The 20,065-nt window shown below is 33.3% G+C and overlaps 1 protein-coding gene across 1 annotated transcript in view; it reads left to right on the top strand.

Moving 5' to 3' along the window:
- SEMA3E (semaphorin 3E) overlaps positions 1 to 20,065 on the top strand; it is a 385,477-nt gene that overhangs the window by 337,256 nt on the left and 28,156 nt on the right. The window contains exons 17-20 of the mRNA XM_044679056.1: positions 4,224 to 4,446; positions 9,414 to 9,505; positions 14,931 to 14,972; positions 15,680 to 15,846. Of these exons, the coding sequence (XP_044534991.1) occupies positions 4,224 to 4,446; positions 9,414 to 9,505; positions 14,931 to 14,972; positions 15,680 to 15,846 (524 nt within the window). The remainder of the gene's footprint in view (positions 1 to 4,223; positions 4,447 to 9,413; positions 9,506 to 14,930; positions 14,973 to 15,679; positions 15,847 to 20,065) is intronic.

Below are 20,065 nucleotides of genomic sequence, written 5' to 3'. Positions count from 1 at the left end.
CTCATACCTAATAGACTGACTAATATAACAAAAAAAGGAAAATGATTAGTATTGGGGGGATATGGAAAAAATAGGACACTAATAGATTGTTGTGGAAGCTATTAACTGGGGAACAATTTGGAATCATTCTTAATGAACTGTGTATACCCTTTCACCCAGCAATACCACTGTTGAGTCTATATGCCAAAGAGATTAAGAAAAAAAAAAAAGAGAAAATGACCCCCTATACAGAAATATAGCAGTTCTTTTTTGTGGTGACAAAGAATTGGAAACTAAAGAGCTGTCCATCTCTTGGGGAATGGTTGAACAAGTTGTGGTATATGATGGTAATGAAATATTATTGTGCTATAAGAAATGGCAAATTGGATGATCTAACACACACTCAAAACTGAAAAGAATTATATGAACTAATGCAGAATCAAATGGAAACAGAATATTTTTCCAGTTTTGTTTTTATCTTTGTCTCCCCAATACTTGACACAAAATACTTGATAAGTGCAAATAATCAATGCATGATTATTAAGTGCCTATTATGGTCCAGGAAGTATATTCAGCACTGGGCATACATAGACAAGTACAATGCATTCTGTATTCTCAAAACAAAATTTTCCAGGATGAAATCATCCAAGTATTTCTCAAGTACCTGCTGTATGCATGGGCTTTACTAGGTGCTGATGGTACATTACAAAAGTACTGTTACCAAAACAAAGTTAGATACAAAATAAAAGATGAAATATTTTCTCTGCTCAGTGATTAATTTGTATCCTGTGATGGAGGTTTCTTTCCAAAATTGTGGTTATGTAAAAATAATTTAAGGTAAAATAGTTTGATTTTAGCCTAATGGGTATGCTTTATAGTTCTCATTATCTAATGATAGATTAAAAGGTGATGAATTTTGCTTTTTACCCTATTAGGATACGATTTTGGGTTTGTTCAAAAAGTTAAGTCCTGGAAAGCTGTCTCTTGCTTTGGAATTTGCAGGCAGTGGGGGTTGCAAGGCAGAGTTTTGTGAAATGCCGAAGTGTTGTTTATTTGTTTGTTTGTTTGTTTGTTTTTGAGCCAACTGTCTTTCCTGAGGTCTCTGACCCAATGGAGCTTGGAGAAGGAGGAGGCTTACCTCTGGAGCTCTTGGCAATCCCTGTGCCAATTTGGGAATACCTATAACAGCATTTAGTGACTATATGGCTGTGATCAGAGAGATATTACCAGCTAAGAAAGAAGCAAATAAGATCTTTCTTTCTGGGTCTCTGTGAACCTGACCATATGGAAATAGACTCTTAGCCCAAGTTGGGCCAGAAGCCAATTTTGGCCCACCAGGTCCCATCATGGAGGCAATATATAAATTAATCGATAAGGATATTAAGAAGAAGGCTAGATCAGATACTTGAGAATTTAGGATAGGATAAGGAGGATAGGAAGGTTTAGAGCAGTGATTCCCAAAGTGGGCCCTACCACCCCCTGGTGGGTGCTGCAGTGATCCAGGAAGGCAGTGATGGCCACAGGTGCATTTATCTTTGTTATTAATTGCTATTAAAATTTAAAAAAAATTAATTTCCAGGGGGCTAAGTAATATTTTTTTCTGGAAAGGGGGCAGCAGGCCAAAAAAGTTTGGGAACTACTAATAGAGTTTACTTTAGGCAAGAAGAAAGGCTGTGAGGCCTAGAAGGAAGTGGAAAAAAGCTTAGTACCCCTGGTAGAATTTAGGGAACCCCTATTTTTGAAAACCTTATTACTATCCTTTTTTTCTTTTACACCTTAACATAATAAATAATGTTTGTTTTTGTAATCTGCCTCCAAGGAGTTTTTTTTTTTTTTGGTCAGAGTTCAGCTATCATACAACTCTCTTATGTTCAAACATAGTCAGGTTGCTTGAACAACAGTTACAAAGTAAGGGAATTTGTATACAGTCTATCATCAACCCTTCCAGTTTCCACTACAGTTTATCATTTTCCCTTACAAACCACAGAACTGAGTAATAACTATAGAGGAAAATGTTTTGTTTTTTTAATGGACAGAAAGTAACCATACTGATGAAAAACCTGATCATATTTGGAATTTAACATTAAAATTTTAGCTAATTAGGTAGTCAAATAAATCTACATTTGAAAAGTTTGAAGGAAATGCAAGAGATAATTTTAATTTGATTTCATATGCCTTCCAATTCAACAACTTACCCATTTTGAATGGGTCAAGCAAAATTTATGTTTTCTCCAAGTTGTCTCAAGAGAATTAGGATCTTGTGAATGATCTTACAAGACTTAGAGGTAGAAAAAAGGATCTTAGCCCTCATTTCCAAATGAGAAAACCCATGCATGGAAAGCTAGAGAAAGCTAAGGTCATTCATGTTGTATAGAGGAACTGGGATTCAAAACCAGTTCTTGAAACCATGCATCTAATGCTCTAATCTCTATACAAGTAAGGTTTCTAAGCATTTCTACAAAAATTGGAAGCTCCATTATTTGTTTTTTAATTGGTGCTACTGAGAACTTTTTTTCCTGTCCATTCAAACTTCTGTGTTTTTAATTGGAACAAGAGTCTACAAATAGTTATGTTTTGCATTATGTGCCTTGAGGGCAACTAGGTTGGAAAAATGCAGGATCATTGTATGTGTTATGTGGTCCATGGAAAGCAAACATTTAACTTGTCATACAATTCAAACTCCCCCTTTTTATGAGAGCCTTGTGAAATTCCATCAGTCTGTTGAATACACAATTACTTGGAAGTCTAGTAGAGATCATTTTTGCAGAGCCAAAACCAAAAGTGGAAACAAACGTTACCTCTTTTTAACAAGTGTAAGTCTTTACTATTTCAATCACTGTCTCCTACTAGCTTAAAATTATTATTTCCAGTAAGACATAAAGTGTATTTTGTTTCACTCTATTGATTGAAATTACAGTTTAAACTAAGGGAACCTACTCCTGTGGGTTTGCTAGAATTGCTTCCTAAAACCACATTGTCTTAAAGGGGATTTGGAGGAAGTGACTGGTTCCTGAAATGGTTCCAGCATGGACATAAATGGTTTCAATTATAAATCATAAAAATATGCTAACGTGAAAAATTCATGCTAAATTTAGGAGCATTGCTCCATTCTTAACAAATCATTGAAAATGTCCTGTATACAAAATAGAACTATTTAACTCTAAAAAAACTTGTTATAATTAGAGCCTCCCGTCATCTACAATATGTAGATACTCATGAAGAAAATTTTAGCAAACTGCTTGTCCTAGAGGGAAATAGATGAAACACAGGGGCACTTAATGACAAGGTAGAAATTAGAATGAAACTTAATGCTGTTGAGAATTCCTTGCAATAATTCATGGGTGCTGCTATGCATTTCACTTTTAAATGTGCTTAATTTTCCTATTGCATTTTAGACTTAGGGAATTAAGACTAAGATTGGTAACAAATGTTTCTAGCTTTCTCATTTTTTTGGCTCATTCAAGAAAAACAAATCATATTTTTACAAATTCTAGCACAATCTTTCTTATAAGACACTTAACTGTGTCGGATTTGAAGTCATGCTGTCCTTTGCAGCTCAAAAATGCTATTCTATATGATATAATGGAGATCATCACCATGGTGGTACATTGTTACAAAAAGAGGTATCTGTGAGCATGATTTTAAAATTTTATAGTAAATTTTTATTTGTATCATTTATTTTTTTATTTATGTCATTTATATAAATTTATGTCATTTAAAATTTTATAGTAAAACCATTGCTATAGTGATATGAATCTTGGCTATTTTGAGGAAGTTTTTGACAATTTAAAATTTTTCTTTTTGAGGAGGAACCAGATTTAAAGCTTGGTTATATGTATTTGAAAATTAATTTATAATATAAAAAAGTTTTGCAATTTAGACTAAAGTGAGAATGTTTCATTTTTTATAGTGTCTTCCATTAAAAAAAGAATCTTCTGTCCAGTTAAGAAATTAATGCATTTAACTTTTCTGAAATTGCTACAGCTTTATGTACGTCTCTAGTTGTGGATTTAGCATGCTATAAACAATACAGGGTATCGTCACCTGCTCTAAAAGCTGATCTCACTTTTCCTGAATAGGACCATTATTTATTTAAAAGTCTTTCTAAAATGTTTGATATAGTGATTGAGCATAGACCATATCCCAAATCAATCTCACAGAGGATTAATGGAAATGTACAAGAATGTCAATCATGACAAAAAAGAACAACAACAAAAAGCCCTCTGAACTCTATATTTCCATAGTGTGCCAGCAAAGTGAATGGAGGAAAATATGGCACCACCAAAGATTATCCTGACGATGCAATCCGATTTGCAAGAAGTCACCCACTGATGCATCAGCCTGTGAAACCTGTTCACAAGAGGCCGATTCTAGTTAAAACAGATGGAAAATATAACCTGAAACAGATAGCAGTTGATCGAGTTGAAGCTGAAGATGGACAATATGATGTCTTATTTATTGGCACAGGTAAAAAAATACTTTCAATGAATGTAGGCCTTTAAACTTGTTTTAAAGATAATTTAATAACTAAAAGGAAAAGAGAATTCTTCTTTATACTCATATTACACATCATTTTATTTTAACCCTATTTCTTAAAAAGCAGTGATTAAAAACTAACATTTTTATAGTGCTGGGCACTGTGCTGAGCACTTTATTATTTCATTTGAATCTTATAACAACTCTAAAGAGCAGAGCTATTATTATCCCCATTTTATAGTGAGGAAACTGAGGCTGATGAAGATCAAATGAATTACTCAGAGACACACAGCTAGTAAGTCACTGAGGCCTGACTTGCAGTGAGGTCTTCTTGACTCCAAGCCTGATACCAGATCCACTGAATCACCCTATTTGCCTCAATAAGGGAAGGATGAAGTTTATTGCAATACGGTATTTGAAAGGCAGGGAACAAGGATAAGGTATGTATCAGATCTAGAGGAATAAAGTCAGTTCCAAAAAACATTTCAGCCAGAAATTGAAATGTGGTATCAGGATTTGGAATATAGCAGCTTCTGCCAGATCCCAGAAGACAACTTAGGCTTTTGGCTGATTAGTAAGTTTTCAGAAGCTTTAAAAATTCTCATTAATGAAAAAAAGATTGGCTTGAACCTAAGACCATCCAGGCCCTTGCCAGAAGAGAGTGAATCTCTAGAACCAGTCTTGTCATATGCTGCCTGGGATTTTTCCAAATTAGTGTTCTTGATTTCAAGGAAGATCAGGATTCTAGAACTAAGTCAGAAATAGGAGGTAAAAATACTTTTATTTGAGTCTGCAGCACCTACCCAAGTCCCTTTCATGGAATAGTTTTTACCTAATGCTTGCTGAATAAAATCAAATTATCTCAACAAAAATAAGAAGACTGAGATGAGACTAAGTTTCTAAAACACTCAGGGATTTGTTGTGAAACATTTAACAATTAACTTCCCATAAGGAAAAAATGTTTTCACAACACAGTTTTAAACTTAATTTGAATTATGAGCATTTATCCCTCACCTTCTTTAGTCTGGACTATCAACAATCAATAAATTAAACCCTCATTTTTATCATTGTTGATTCCCAAGGAGTGAATGTGCATAGTGCTTGCATGTGGCCTGTTGCTCCTCATAGTATCATTTGAAGACACTTAAACTATGTTTTTAGTTTGTAGAATTGAATTAAATCTCTTAGAGGCAGATTGATAAACTCTGACTATTCCCTTGTTCCAACAAGTGATATACATTTTAAATTCATCAGTTCCAAATGTATATATTTGATACAGTATAAAATTGCTATTTTCTTCCAGGTCATAATATATTTTTGTATAAATGACAATGGAGAAGAATCTTCATTTCTATGTGTAATATAAACTAAGCTAAGATTTGGGGGGGAAGTAAAGATGTTCAAATTGAGGACATTGACCGACATATTAATCATGTTAAATGAATATGATAATAGAGGGGAAATTTAATATTATACCTCTAATTTTATTTCTGGATGGAAACTTGGATATGTTTTCAGTTTAATTTTTTGGGACTATATGTATACTCAGATATATTTACATACAAACAAACATATATATTATATACACATATACATGTATATGTATATACACATCTACTTATACATCTCAACAAAGTGTTATGTGTTATTTATCTCTCCAGCTCTATGGTAAATCACTGTAGCAAATATTCTTCTAAGAGACAGTATCTTTACTGCTGTATCCTTAATAATTCAAAAAAAGAGACTTGAAGGAGTGAAGATATTGGAATACAAAGTATAGTTTGGCATTTCAAAGAAGGCCAATCAATTCCAGTAATATTTTTTAAAGGAATTAAGTAGGAAAACACTGCAACTGATTTCCAGAAATTGGCATCTGGCCAAGGTTCTATAGTTATCTTTTAACATTTATCCATTGTATACAATAAATGTGGATATGTTGAATGCTGTTTTGGGGGGGGTCAAAAAATCTTTGATTTCTATAAGATACTTGAAAATGCAGTTAGCTGGTAGCATTCATATTATGCTACAAATAAGGTAAGAATGTTAACTATTATAACAATATTTGACAATAATAGTGGGAAAGTGTGGAATAGACAGTATGTTCAAAAAATTAAATAATCTGGATACATTAGCAACAGAACATTCCAAGAATAATCAATAATTTAGTAACTTAAACTTATATATGTCCATTTCTATTCTTTTATTAGGTACCTTATTAATACCTTATTAATTATTAGTACCCTATTAATACCTTAAAATAAGAGATTACATTGCTTCCTATCTTTGTCCCCTGAAAATCCAGCACAGTTTCATTTGTAAAGAAAGTATTGAATAACTTAGCATTAAATTTAATTAAATAGTATTTTACTGCAGTACATTTGTTCATCATCCTAAATTTCTTAACATGGAGAATTTTTTTAAGTTACCTGTTCTTCCAGCTGACAAAAAGAGAATTTTAACTCCAGAGTTATAAAAGAAACATCTGCTACTTTTTTACATAGTTTCAGTTAAGATTAGGGATTAGGCAACCATTCTGGATGGCAATTTGGAACTATGCCCAAAGAGTGCTAAAAGATTGCCTGCCCTTTGATCCAGCCATATCATAGATAAAAAGACTTGTACAAAAATATTTATAGCCACACTTTTTGTGGTGGCAAAAAACTGGAAAATGAGGGTATGCCCTTCAGTTGGGGAATGGCTGAACAAATTGTGATATATGCTGGTGATGGAATACTATTGTGCTCAAAGGAAAAATAAACTGGAGTAATTCCATGTGAACTGGAAAGACCTCCAGGAATTGATGCAGAGTGAAAGGAGCAGAACCAGAAGAACATACAGAGACTGATACACTGTAGTAAAATCGAATGTAATGGACTTCTGTACTAGCAGTAATGCAATGACCCAGGACAATTCTGAGGGATTTATGGAAAAGAACGCTACCCACATTCAGAGGAAGAACTACAGGAGTGGAAACAGAGAAGAAAAACAACCGCTTGAACACATTGGTTGATGCGGACATGGTTGGGGTTGTAGACTCAAAACGACCACACCAATGCAACTATCAATAATATCTAAATAAGTCTTGATTAATGACACATGTTAAAACCAGTGGAAATGTGCATTGGATATGGGGAGTGGAGTGTTAAGGGGGTGAAGGGGAAAGTAAAAACAAGAATCATGTAACCACGGAAAATTTTTCTAAAAAAATAAAATATTTAAATCTAAAAAAAAAAGATTAGGGATTAGGAATCTTGAAACACAATGGTGATCAAAGAACTAATATTAGAAATTAAGCAAAAACTAACAAAGTGAAATAGTGGATTGAGGAAGCTATAATACATTTCAAACAAGGAATTATGAAAGAGAATCACAACAAAGTATCCAAGAAATGTATATGCAAAAAGAAGATGGGCTGGTTATATCATGTGATAAAGTGATCATCTATGGACAACCTGTTAATGTCCTTTGGATGTAAAAATAACTATGGAAACTCCCCTGAGTGATCCCCTGTGGTGAATTCTCAGGGAAGGTCATAGACAAGAATCATGGAATGATCAGGCAGAATCTGGTGCTATTTGCATCTCTGGAAGAAATAAACACATTAGTAACATCACAGGCATTCCATTTAATAGAATATTTGACTTTCAGAGTTTAATGGAAAGAACACCAGATTTTAAGTACAGAGTTTCCAAGACCAAGCCTGAAATTTATTCCCTACTAAGTAGTATAAAGGGACTGATTTCATTTAATAATGGACTCACTAACTCCATTTTATGAAAAGACATGTACTCACAATCCAACCATGGGCAAGTAACAATGCATGAATATAAGTTTGATATGATCCAGGAAAAATAGTACAAAAAGTGTTAATGCTCCGGTGAACTGAGGCTATAAAGGGAAGCTAAGGGGGAAAAGGGTGAATGTGTATGACTTCATGCGTGTGTGTAAGTGTATGTATATTTTAAACTATTCATCACCATTTTAGGATATGAATGAGATGTGGAAAACAAGAAAAAAACATAGCTCCTCAATTCTAATTTTGCTCCTGTTTCATATGCACAGGTTGAGGACCTTTGTACTAGAAATGAAAGGACAAAAATGTCTAACAGGGAGTTCCTTACCCAGATAAGTAAGATGACAATAATGACATCGCTGAGATACCCTTCATGAATTTAAATTACCTCACCTAGCAGATGTAATTTGCTAAGGCACAGTCAGTTCTCTCTTAAAGGTTGAAGAAAACTGGAGATGCACCTCATAATTAAGGAAAGGCGAGAGAAAGAGAGAGAGAGAGAGAGAGAGAGAGAGAGAGAGAGAGAGAGAGAGAGAGAGAGAGAGAGAGAGAGAGAGAGAGAACAGAAAGAATAGAGAAAACGAACTCTAGGCTAGTAAAGTATGATTCAATTCTGGAAAAATTCTAGAATTGAATGTAAAATAATGAGTATTCATCAAGGAAAAGAAATAATAATTTTAAAGAGTGATAATGCCAGAATAACTTTATTCATTTCTTTTTTTAACAGAATTACTAACCTAGTAGATTATGGAAATGCTTAGAGATAGCTTAACTAGATTTTAGCAATTTGGAATTTGTTGTTTTTCATTATTAGATGTTGATAACAAACTTATGCACAACCAAAAATAATTAAGTCATTTGAGTTTAATGAATCCAGGATTCATGCCAGAACAATTCATTTCACTATTTACTATCTCCTAGTAAATTGCACTAAAATATATATGAACAAAATGATCATATTAGTGGGGGGAGGTGTTACCTTTGCTGGTACTAGAGATAAGACAAGAAAAATATGCTATAAAATGGACGGTTTTAAAGGGATTCTCTATAATGGTCTTTTGGCACTTAAGATTTTTTTCTCTAAAAGTAAACACTTTGCTTATATTTATTTGAAAAAATCAGCACATAACTCTTGGATTTTTCTTGTTTTCTGTTCCTCTTCTAGATAGTGGCATTGTGCTAAAAGTAATCACAATTTACAACCAGGAAACAGAATCAATGGAAGAAGTAATTCTAGAAGAACTCCAAGTATTCAAAGTACGTATGAGTGGCAGCAACTCTTTCAAAATAAAAGATAATTAAACACACTAATATATTCCTAAAAATCTAATAATAGCATCAATTTGTCCTAAATTATATATTTGGAGTTTCAAAAGAATTTGAAGCTGGAAAATGTAAAAAAAAAAAAAAAATGGGGCACCAGGGATATAAATGTGTCCTAATCACAACAAGTCTTAAAAATCTAGATGCAATCTTTCTTTATTTGTAATTTTCCTATTAATATATAGAAGAGGGTAGCATTATTTTTATCACCAGTATATATTTTTAACATTTTATCAGTCTAAGAACTTAAAAATTATACTTGTTTCCCAAGCCATCCAGAGTTAGTACCAATATTTTGTAGTTTGGGCAACTAGGTGGTATAGTGGATAGAGTGCCAGGACTGAAGTTAGGGAGACTTATCTTCCTGAGATTAAATCTGGCCTCAGATGCTTACTATATTTGTGACCCTGGGCAAGTCACTTACCCCTGTTTGCTTCAGTTTCTTCATATGTTAAATGAGCTAGAGAAGGAACTGCCAAACCATTCCACCAAGAAAATATCAAATGGATTGACAGAGTTAGACATGCCTGGAATAATTGAACAATAGCAATTCATAATTATGATTTGTATGAAAATACCAATTTAGGCAAGTTGTTGTAAAGAAATACTTTAACTCAAAAATTGGATAAATAGTAAAGGTATGAATGTATTACTTTCCCTTAGAATATCTTTATCATCTAGTCTCTCATTTCTGTCTCTCGTCTAGCTACTTATTTTTCCCCCTCCCTCCATCATAACATTCCCTTTGATTGCTATTTCCCAAGCTACTTGGTATTTTATTTTACATATTCTTATGCATACATATTATGTCATACATACAGATCATTCTGTATCATCACATTTAAATATATATAATCATATATCATAATGTACATCATATCATCATAATTAGCTTACTTCTTCACCCTCTTTCTGAGCAAATTCCTTCTATCTACTCTACGACTGAGAGTAATTTTTGAGAATTACAGAAATTCTCTTTCCATGTAGACATATAAACATTTTTACCTTAATGACTCCCTTAAATTTTCTCTTTTTTATTTACCTCTTTGAGGTCCTCTGGTGTCTCATATTTGGACTTCAATTTTTTTGTTTAGGTCTGACTTATTTCTTAGGAATGCTTTGAATGATCATTTTTCCCCCTGAAAGAATATACTCAGTTTTACTAGATAGGTGACTCTGGCTTGTAAACTGAAATCTTTTGCCTTCCTGAATATCATATTCCATGCCTTTTGATTCTTTAATGTAGAAGCTGCTAGGTCCTGTGTGATACTGATTGTAGCTCCATTGTATTTGAATGGTTTCTTTCCAGTTGCTTGAAATATTTTTTTTTCCTTGGTTTGGTGGCTCTTAAATTTAGCTATTATATTCCTGGAAGTTGTCTTTTGTGGATTGCTTTCTGGAGGTGATCTGTGAATTCTTTCAATTTCAATTATATTTTCTTATTTGAGGATCTCTGAGCAGTTATCATTGATAATTTTTTTTTGTAATGTGATGTCCAAAGTTTTTTCTTGCTCATGGTTTTCAGGTAGTCCAATAATTCTGAAATTGTCTCTCTAGATCTATTTTCTAGATAAGTTGTTTTGTCCATAAGATATTCCATGTTTTCCTCTGTTTTTCATTCCTTTGATTCTGCTTTATTGTTTCTTGATTTCTCATGAAATAATTAGTTTCTAGATGGTTAATTCTGATTTTCTTCTGTCAGGTTTTGGTTCTCCTTTTTCAATTGACCTATTTCTTCTTGTATCACTTATATTTTTCTTTCCCACTTTTCCTCTGCCTCTCTTAACTGGTTTTTGAAGTCCTTTTTCAATTCTTCCAGAATCTGTGTCCAATCCATATTTTTCTTTTGGAATTTGCATGTGTTTCCTTTGTTTTCACTGTCCCCTTCTGTGTCTATACTTTGCTCTTTGTCTCAATAAAAATTCTTTAGAGTTAGATGCCTTTATTGTTGTTTGCTTATTTTTCTTATCTAATTATAGGTAGAATTGGGGAAATGATATGATGGTCTGAGGTCTGAGAACTCTGAGAGTCCCTTTCCCCTGCTGATTCAATTGACCCTTGAGATACTGATAGCTTAAAGATTTGCCTCAGGCTTTGGAGTAAGCTTTTTTTTTAAACCCTTGTACTTTGGTGTATTGTCTCATAGGTGGAAGATTGGTAAGGGTGGGCAATGGGGGTCAAGTGACTTGCCCAGGGTCACACAGCTGGGAAGTGGCTGAGGCTGGGTTTGAGCCTAGGACCTCCTGTCTCTAGGCCTGACTCTTACTCCACTGAGCTACCCAGCTGCCCCCTGGAGTAAGCTTTTGATCTCACTCTGATCTTGATCAAGGCAGGGGCTGATCAAATTTTAGCCTCAGGTTTAGGCTCAAGTTTTTCGTCTCACTGTGTACTTGATCTAGTCAGACAAACCCTTGATTATCCTGCCTTAGAGGTTTGACCCTGAGCTTTAGGCAAAAAGATCAGTATTTAGTATTTACTTAGTAGGATCAGCCACCTCAAAATGGAGGGTTAGAGGGTAGGGCTTGCTCTTGACTTGCTCTTCTCTCCTTGCTATAACTTCTGGCTGGCTCTGCTCTCCTCTCACCCCAGTGTCCCAGATGTTCTTTGTCTACCTTTTGGGTTTGTCTTTTCTTAAAAGTTGTTTCACTCTGTCTCCTTGTTGATTCTTTCACTCCTGCATTCATTTTGTGGCGGTGTTTTAATCATGATCAGAGCAGATTCTCATGTTGGCATAGAGCTGCTCTGGATTACTCTGCCATCTTAGCTACACCCTATAAAGAAATATAATGGCAGCCATGTTGGGTCAAGAGTGAGAGACAGTTACCTGCTTAGAATGCAGAATGAACTGAGGTGATGTGAGCTTGGCGTGAGCCTGGCATGAGCTAGGGCAGTTGAAATTTGCCTATAAAAGGAACAGACCTGAACCCCTCTTAGTCTCAGTTTGGAGATATTTGGGCAAGGATGGAGAAGGGGTGAGGCCCAGCTTATTCTCTCTTTACTCAGAAACCAACTCTAGCTTACAGACTGATTCAACTGTATAGCATCCACCTCAGTTCTCTGATTTACTAACAACAAGATCTGAAAATAAATCTATCATCAGCAGGGTCAAGCCTTAGGCTGGGCCAGTCAGGCGTAGCCAGGTTGTCAGTAAACCAAGATCCTTAATTAATAATTATCAATTGAAGATTCAACAAAGAGTTATTCAACTTAGATTTACTTAGGACATCCCATTTCACACTTTCCATCTTACTCAGTTCCCTTTTCCCCTAAACACTTTAACAATTAAACCATCTTTTAAGAAGCTACTTGCCTGTGCATTCTCAAAGTTCTAGTGGGAGGCTTCAGTTGACAGTATCCTGTGACAGCCAGAAAAGGGGTTTTACTTTCTCTATTCCTTCAACCAATAGTTAAGATTAAATCTGCAGTCAGAACAAATTGATTAATTAATTAGTCTTGATAGACCAAACATCTAGGTCTATAGTATATCAAGCTAAGGAATATAGTCACCACCATCAATTTATTAGGGCTTCAGTTAGGACAAGGGTCAGCTGTGTTCCCCAATCAGCTGATTCCTTAGTTCAGGCTGTTAGCCCTGGGTTACTGTTTTGTTATCTTGGATTTGGAGTAAGAATATTCCACACATTCTCTTACTGTACCAGCTATATTTGGGTTGACCTTCTGGGATCACTACTATATCTAGGTGTCCTATTAGGATCTCTCAACAATCTCCAATTAATTCCACATCAACTACCAAGATTTACATAACAACCCCCAGAATTATATTACTTGGTATTTCTTTTCTTTTTCTTTTTCAAAAGCCCTTACCTTCTGTCTTAGAATCAATACTGGGTATTAGTTCCAAGGCAGAAGAGCAGTAAGGGTTAGGCAATGGAGGTTAAGTGGTCACACAGCTATGAAATGTCTGAGGCCAGATTTGAATCTAGGACCTCCTGTCTCTAGGCCTGGCTCTCAATCATTGAGTTACCCAGCTGCTTCCTACTTGGTATTTTCAGTGTTTCTGTTTACTATACATGTATTTTTAAATATATGTGTAGAGACCCTTGATGGTGTAAATATGTAAAACTATGGCGTGCTTAAAATTTTTTAATATAGATTTAGGCTATTAAAGCTAAAAAGATAAAAAAAAGGTAAAAAGGGCAGATAGTTGATTCAGTGGATGGAGCACCAAGTCTGGAGTCAGGTTAATACTTTGAATGTGACTAAAAAATGACTAAACGACATAACAGTTATTAAAGCTTAAAACTGCCCTCAGACTATTAGGCCATCTCCTATTTTCATTCATATATAATAATACATTTTCTCTCTCTTTTCTTTTAGATTTTTATTTCTTTCCCATTTTATTCTAAAAATCCCCATTTTTTTCATCTTGGAAAAGATATGTTTTGTAAGAGAATGAAATAGCTAGTATTTAACATCTATGTTAATTTTTTGGTAACTGTTTCAAAATGACTTTTCCTTTAAAATATATCTAGGCAAAAATTTGAATTATAATGAGGCAACACCTTTACCTTTTCTAACTTCTTTCTGTAAACAGATAACATTAGTTGGATTGGGAAATGGGCCAAAATAGCCTGGCAGTTGTTTGGTCTACTATTTATAAATATTTCCTGTATTATTCTTTCACTATAAGAAAATGTGAATGTGGTATAATATACTGAGAATTGTTTCCTGAATGAAACGAGAGCCCAGTCCCTTGAGCTCTACTCCAACAAAAACAAAAACAAAAACAAAAACAAAAAACCTAAAAATTGTTCCTGAGTGAGTAAAAAGTAAATGATAATCAAGAAATCAAAAGAGTTCATGAAATGACATTTTCCTCAGAATTGTACAAATGATCAGACAAAATTCCCACTGGAAATAGGAAAAGAGTCCAACCAGCATTCTACTCAAACAAACAAGAAGGTAGTCTATCTGCCCACAGGACACTGATCATATTTCAGCCTTCCATATCTATAACTGGACATAGCAGGAGAGATGGGTTAAAGTTAAATAGAAGATAGCATGGTACTGTAAAAAGAGAACTCCTTCTTGAATCTGAAGGACTAGGATTAAATTCTATTCACAGTTCTTTTTCTTTGCTCTTAGGCAACTCATTTAATCCACTTTTTCCTCAGATTCTTTAACCATGAATAGAAAGGTTTGAAGTAGATTATTTCCAAATCCCCTTCCAGCTCTAGATTTATGATGCAATTTGACTGGGTAAATTATTTACTGCTTTATTTAACACAGTTAATATTGTTATATTGCCGTAAGAAAAGTTTACCAATGTTCTTTTCTTTAAAGTTATTTGAAAGGTATAGTTTTAAAAATTAAACTGTCATAATATTTTCCTCTTAAGGATCCAGTTCCTATTATTTCCATGGAAATTTCTTCAAAAAGAGTAAGTGTTTATTTATTTTATTGTGGAATAATTACCATGAAATGATATGTGGCATAATTGATATCAAATGTATATGGTAATACAGTTTCATTCCAATGGAACAAGTTATATTTTTATTTTAAGGAAAAGTATATAATTTAACTTTTAATAGATTCCTTTATCTTTTATGCTCAGCAGTGGGACCTCTTCATTGGGAGTTCACTAGACTGATGAAATTATAGATCCATTATAGTAAGAAGAATAAAGGGCAATAGAAGTCATCTTTCTGTCTACAATCAGTGTGTTGTCTTGTTCCCTTGAGAACTTTAAAAGGAGATTGTAATTTTCTTACATATTAGCAAAATGCTTTCTAGACATAGGATGATAAAATTTATTCAGTTTTCATCTACTATGATTCTTAATATTTTTATTCCTCTGTCTTTAAGTTTATGGAACCACTTTATAAGTTTTTCTAGTGAAATGTTGACATCCTTCATGTTTTGCTTAAGTCAGCACAAACTTTTCTTCCTGATCTGTTTAGAATTAAGAGTTCAATATCCAATAAAAGGCTTAGGATTGGAGAAGGAATATAGCATCATTAGTGGTTTTTGGAAACCATTCCTTTGGAAATTCATTCTCATGGATATTTCGACATGAGTCAGTGTGTTGTAGGTTAGTAGAAAATGTTCATTTTTGTCACTGGAAATTCTTTACTTTGATTTCTACAGCAACAGTTGTACATCGGATCTGAATCTGCAGTTGCTCAAATCCGATTCCATCAGTGTGACATGTATGGTACAGCTTGTGCTGATTGCTGCCTAGCAAGAGACCCATATTGTGCATGGGATGGTATATCATGTTCCCGCTATTACCCAACAGGAACACATGCAAAAAGGTAAAAATGTCAGTTTCTTAATGATATATATTTGAATCATTCTCTGAGATTATTTGATATGAACAACTTTCCGCTTCTAGATAAATGTACACTAAAGGTGTATCCCCTAAAGTGAAATGATATTAAAATCAGTCAATTTATGGGAAAATCATTTGAAACCATTTTCAGCTATGCAGATTTTTAAAAGAAAGACTTCACACATTTTCTTTAATTCACTTTTCAACATGTTAAATTATATACAATTAAATTATGTCATGCATTGCACATGCTTAAACATTTGAACATATAAATGACATAGTATAGTCATTAGAGTACAGGATTTGGAGTCAGAGGAATTGACTGTGAATTCCACCTCTCTCTCTTACCACTTGAATGATTTAGGATGTCACATTTCTTCCCTATGTCTTGTTTTCCTTATATGTTAAAATTAAGAGGCTAGACTTACTGGCCTTTTTACATATTAATTACAAAGAACATGAACAAATTTATACACATGTTTTACATATATACATGTAAATGTACACATGTATGTGTGTATACACATATACATTGTAGTACTATATACATGGATTAAAATATAGGCACAAATGTGTATATATATATAAAATTTCTGGGTATACATGTATATGTATATATGGATTATAAACCGACATTATATATATATATATATATTTGTGTTGTATTTGTCTCTATATATGTTTGTATAAAGAAAAGAGAGAATCTAGATTCTAGATCTGTAATGTTGTACTCTTGATATAGAAACTGTCTCCATTGATACCTATCAATCACAAATTTAGATATAGTTGTAGAAATCTTTTGAGACACTGTGATGTTTCCTATTTTAGATGAAGCATTTGATACCAGGTCATCCTGACTCTAAAACCATCCCTTTTATTCACTGTACTCTATGACCTTTAATAAACTAGTTAGCTCACTTTACTAATCATAGTATTATTCTCTTGTATGTATAGAAAGTCATTAAGTTATTTAAAAATATTATAGAGGGGGAAAGATAACCAATATTTGAGAAAAAAAGGACTTTTGTTTTTTAAAGACATATGTAATACAAGATATTGTGTAAGTGAAAAGAAAGGCAGTACAACATTACATAACTCCTGAAGCCAAGAAGACTAGGTCTTACAACTTTCCTTTTTTTTTTTTTTTTTTTTTTTTTTTTTTTAAATTTTAAACCCTTAACTTCTGTGTATTGACTTATAGGTGGAAGATTGGTAAGGGTAGGCAATGGGGGTCAAGTGACTTGCCCAGGGTCACACAGCTGGGAAGTGTCTGAGGCCGGATTTGAACCTAGGACCTCCTGTCTCTAGGCCTGGCTCTCAATCCACTGAGCTACCCAGCTGCCCCCTACAACTTTCCTTTTGAGTACTTAATAGCTGCACGACTATGGGAATAACACATCACCTCAGTCTCTTTGGTAACTGTAGGTTTTAACTGCTAAGTCATAAAATAATTGGAATATATATGCACAATGAGAAAACTCCATATTGGTTGATGAAATCAGAACTTTTCTAAGGTAATAAAAATTTTAAAAAGAAATTACTTAAGATATGATCCCCCTAACACATGGTTTAGAAAGAATAACTATTAATTGCTAGTTCCAGATTTTTGCTATTGACATACTGTCACTCATAAAATGAATTTACAGCATTTGCATTACAAAATAAATTACTGCATTATTTTTTAAAAATGGAAAGCAACAATGATCAATAATTTTATATAAATAATTATATAGATATATAAATAGATAATTATAACTGTATGGATTTAGATTAATTATGTATAAGTTCATGAACTCTTAGTACCCATCACTGTCTTACAAAAAATAGTATTCATCTTCATTCCACCTTAATCCCTAACCTTTCCTCTTGCTATTTTATCCCCATTTTCTTTTAGCAGTAGAAGCTGGAGTGCTTCAAACTAAGTCAGTCCTAATTGCATCCAGAAAAAAAGTAATTCTTTAATTTATGGGATGACATTGAGATGACAAGGAAATGAGTAAAATCTAAAAGCCTTTTAGATAAGACATGGAGTGAATGTTATGCACAAGCAGGATAGTAAATGATTTTTTAAGGTGGGGATTCTTAAACATTCCAGAAGAATATTTTGTACTTGAGGGAAAACAAACCCTAACATAAATTCTGTTGAGAACTCATAAAACTAATTTATGGATGTAATTTCTCAAAGCTAGTGGTATTAGTCTGTTGATAGGGGTCAACAGTTGCCTGCCAGTTTAATTATATACATTATCTATGAAAATAATAAAACTAAATCAAAATAATACAACTGTAGAATAGAATCTATTTCAAATCACTTACTTCCTAAAGTGCTTGAAGTGGACATTTTTGGCAATTAATAAAATAGCTAAATAAGAAATTGTAGGTATTTAAAAGGTATAGAGATATATATGAGCATATTTGGGGAAAATTGTCATCAGGAAATTAAGTTTCATATCTGAATTTTTAGAACTTAATAAATGTGTGTCTATGAGGAAGTCACTGTCATACATCTAATGAGTGCTGGAATTTCAGATATGAAACTAAGACTTCAAAATTCAGGCCCAACACGCTATCTACTTTACCACCCTACATTTCTCATTGTTGAATGAGCAACATTTTGAATGGATAAAGAAGTCTGACATTGATTATTCAAACATTCAAAAATAGCCTTATGCAGAAAGGTACTGCAAAACAATTTAGTCAATGTGCTGTGTTTGCAAAAGTTTTCAAAATTTACCCTTTACCTGGAAATCAATACCATTAAATGGCCTATAGAGAAATTCCAGCTGAAACAGATGTATCCACTTTTTTTCCACCCTGCCTTGGATCAACTGCTACCTCTCTTAGAAATCCCTGACTGGAAGGCATGAAAAGTGTTTAGATAAACACAAAATAGGAAAATGACAAGCTACTAGGCATGAGGGATTCAGAGATTTAAAAGAAGAAAAAATAAATTCTAAAATAAATCCTACATTTGCCCCATGTCCTCTGTGCCATCTGCTTCTAATCTGTTTCATTTGAAAGTGAATATTTTAACTCCTAGGCAAATGCATGACCTATGTAATTAATGAAACGTGTGATTTAATTCAGTACACATGAAAGAGAGAGAAATCCTTTCCTTCCCCACCGACCCTCAACTCCAGTGACTACAGTTCTGCATAGGTCATTGCCATTTTGGTAACAGAAGAAGAATCCCTAAATTCCTTAAACAGGAATTTATTTGAACTCTGGAGATTTTCAAAGAGCCAAGGTAGTCCTTTACTTATTTCCTATGAAATTATTCAACTTAAAAAATAGAAAATGTGATTTTTTTCTAAATAAAATAACCAAAACCAAGATAAAACAAAAATTTAAAGCAAGAAAAAATGGATCAAAGATTCATTTTTGCTTTTTTTTCATTTTTACTAAGTAGATTTGTTATTAATTTCTTTTGCTTTTTTACAATGCCCATATGTGCTCCATGGTCCTCCTTCCCTTCTTCCCAGAGAGCCATCTCCTGTAACAAAGATTTTTTTAAAGAAAAAAGAGAAAAATGAACAAAACTGAAAAATACATTAAAACATTTAATAATATGTGTACTATTAAATAATGAAAGACCCCCCCACCCCAACTTTGCAAATTCAGAAGACATTTAAGATCCTAGATCAATAACTAGAAGGTATCTCAAGGGCTATCTGATCCATCTCCCTTATTTTATAGATGGAGAATCTGATGCTAAAAATGAATAAATGATTTCCCATGGTTACATAGAGAGTAATCATTAGTAGTAGAAATTTAAACATAAATCCTCTAGTTCTAGTCCCAGACAATACTTTCTCTACTCTGTAATAACATTTCTTTCCTTCCTCCAAATAGTCTAAATAAATTACCACTGAATTATTGTGATATACAAACTAGTACGTAATATGCATACATATACACACACATACATATATATATATATACACGTACATATACACATATATATACATACATTTGTATAATATATGTAGTTGTATATTTATCTAGTATGATAATAATTATTTATTAAAATCATATTTCATGGAATAGATTAACTGATTACTTCAAGGAAATAGTTCTCTGGGATGTGATATTCCAGAAGAAAATACAGAAAAAAAGACTAAGAAAAAGAAGCAAAAAGTAGTAAAAGTTATTTAGAGAAAGTTAAGTGGATAGGATGAACAGTAAAAGAGAATATAAGAAGT

Source organism: Gracilinanus agilis, chromosome 5 (assembly GCF_016433145.1).
Source record: "Gracilinanus agilis isolate LMUSP501 chromosome 5, AgileGrace, whole genome shotgun sequence".
NCBI lineage: Eukaryota > Metazoa > Chordata > Mammalia > Didelphimorphia > Didelphidae > Gracilinanus > Gracilinanus agilis.
This window is presented reverse-complemented; position numbering and strand designations above follow the sequence as displayed.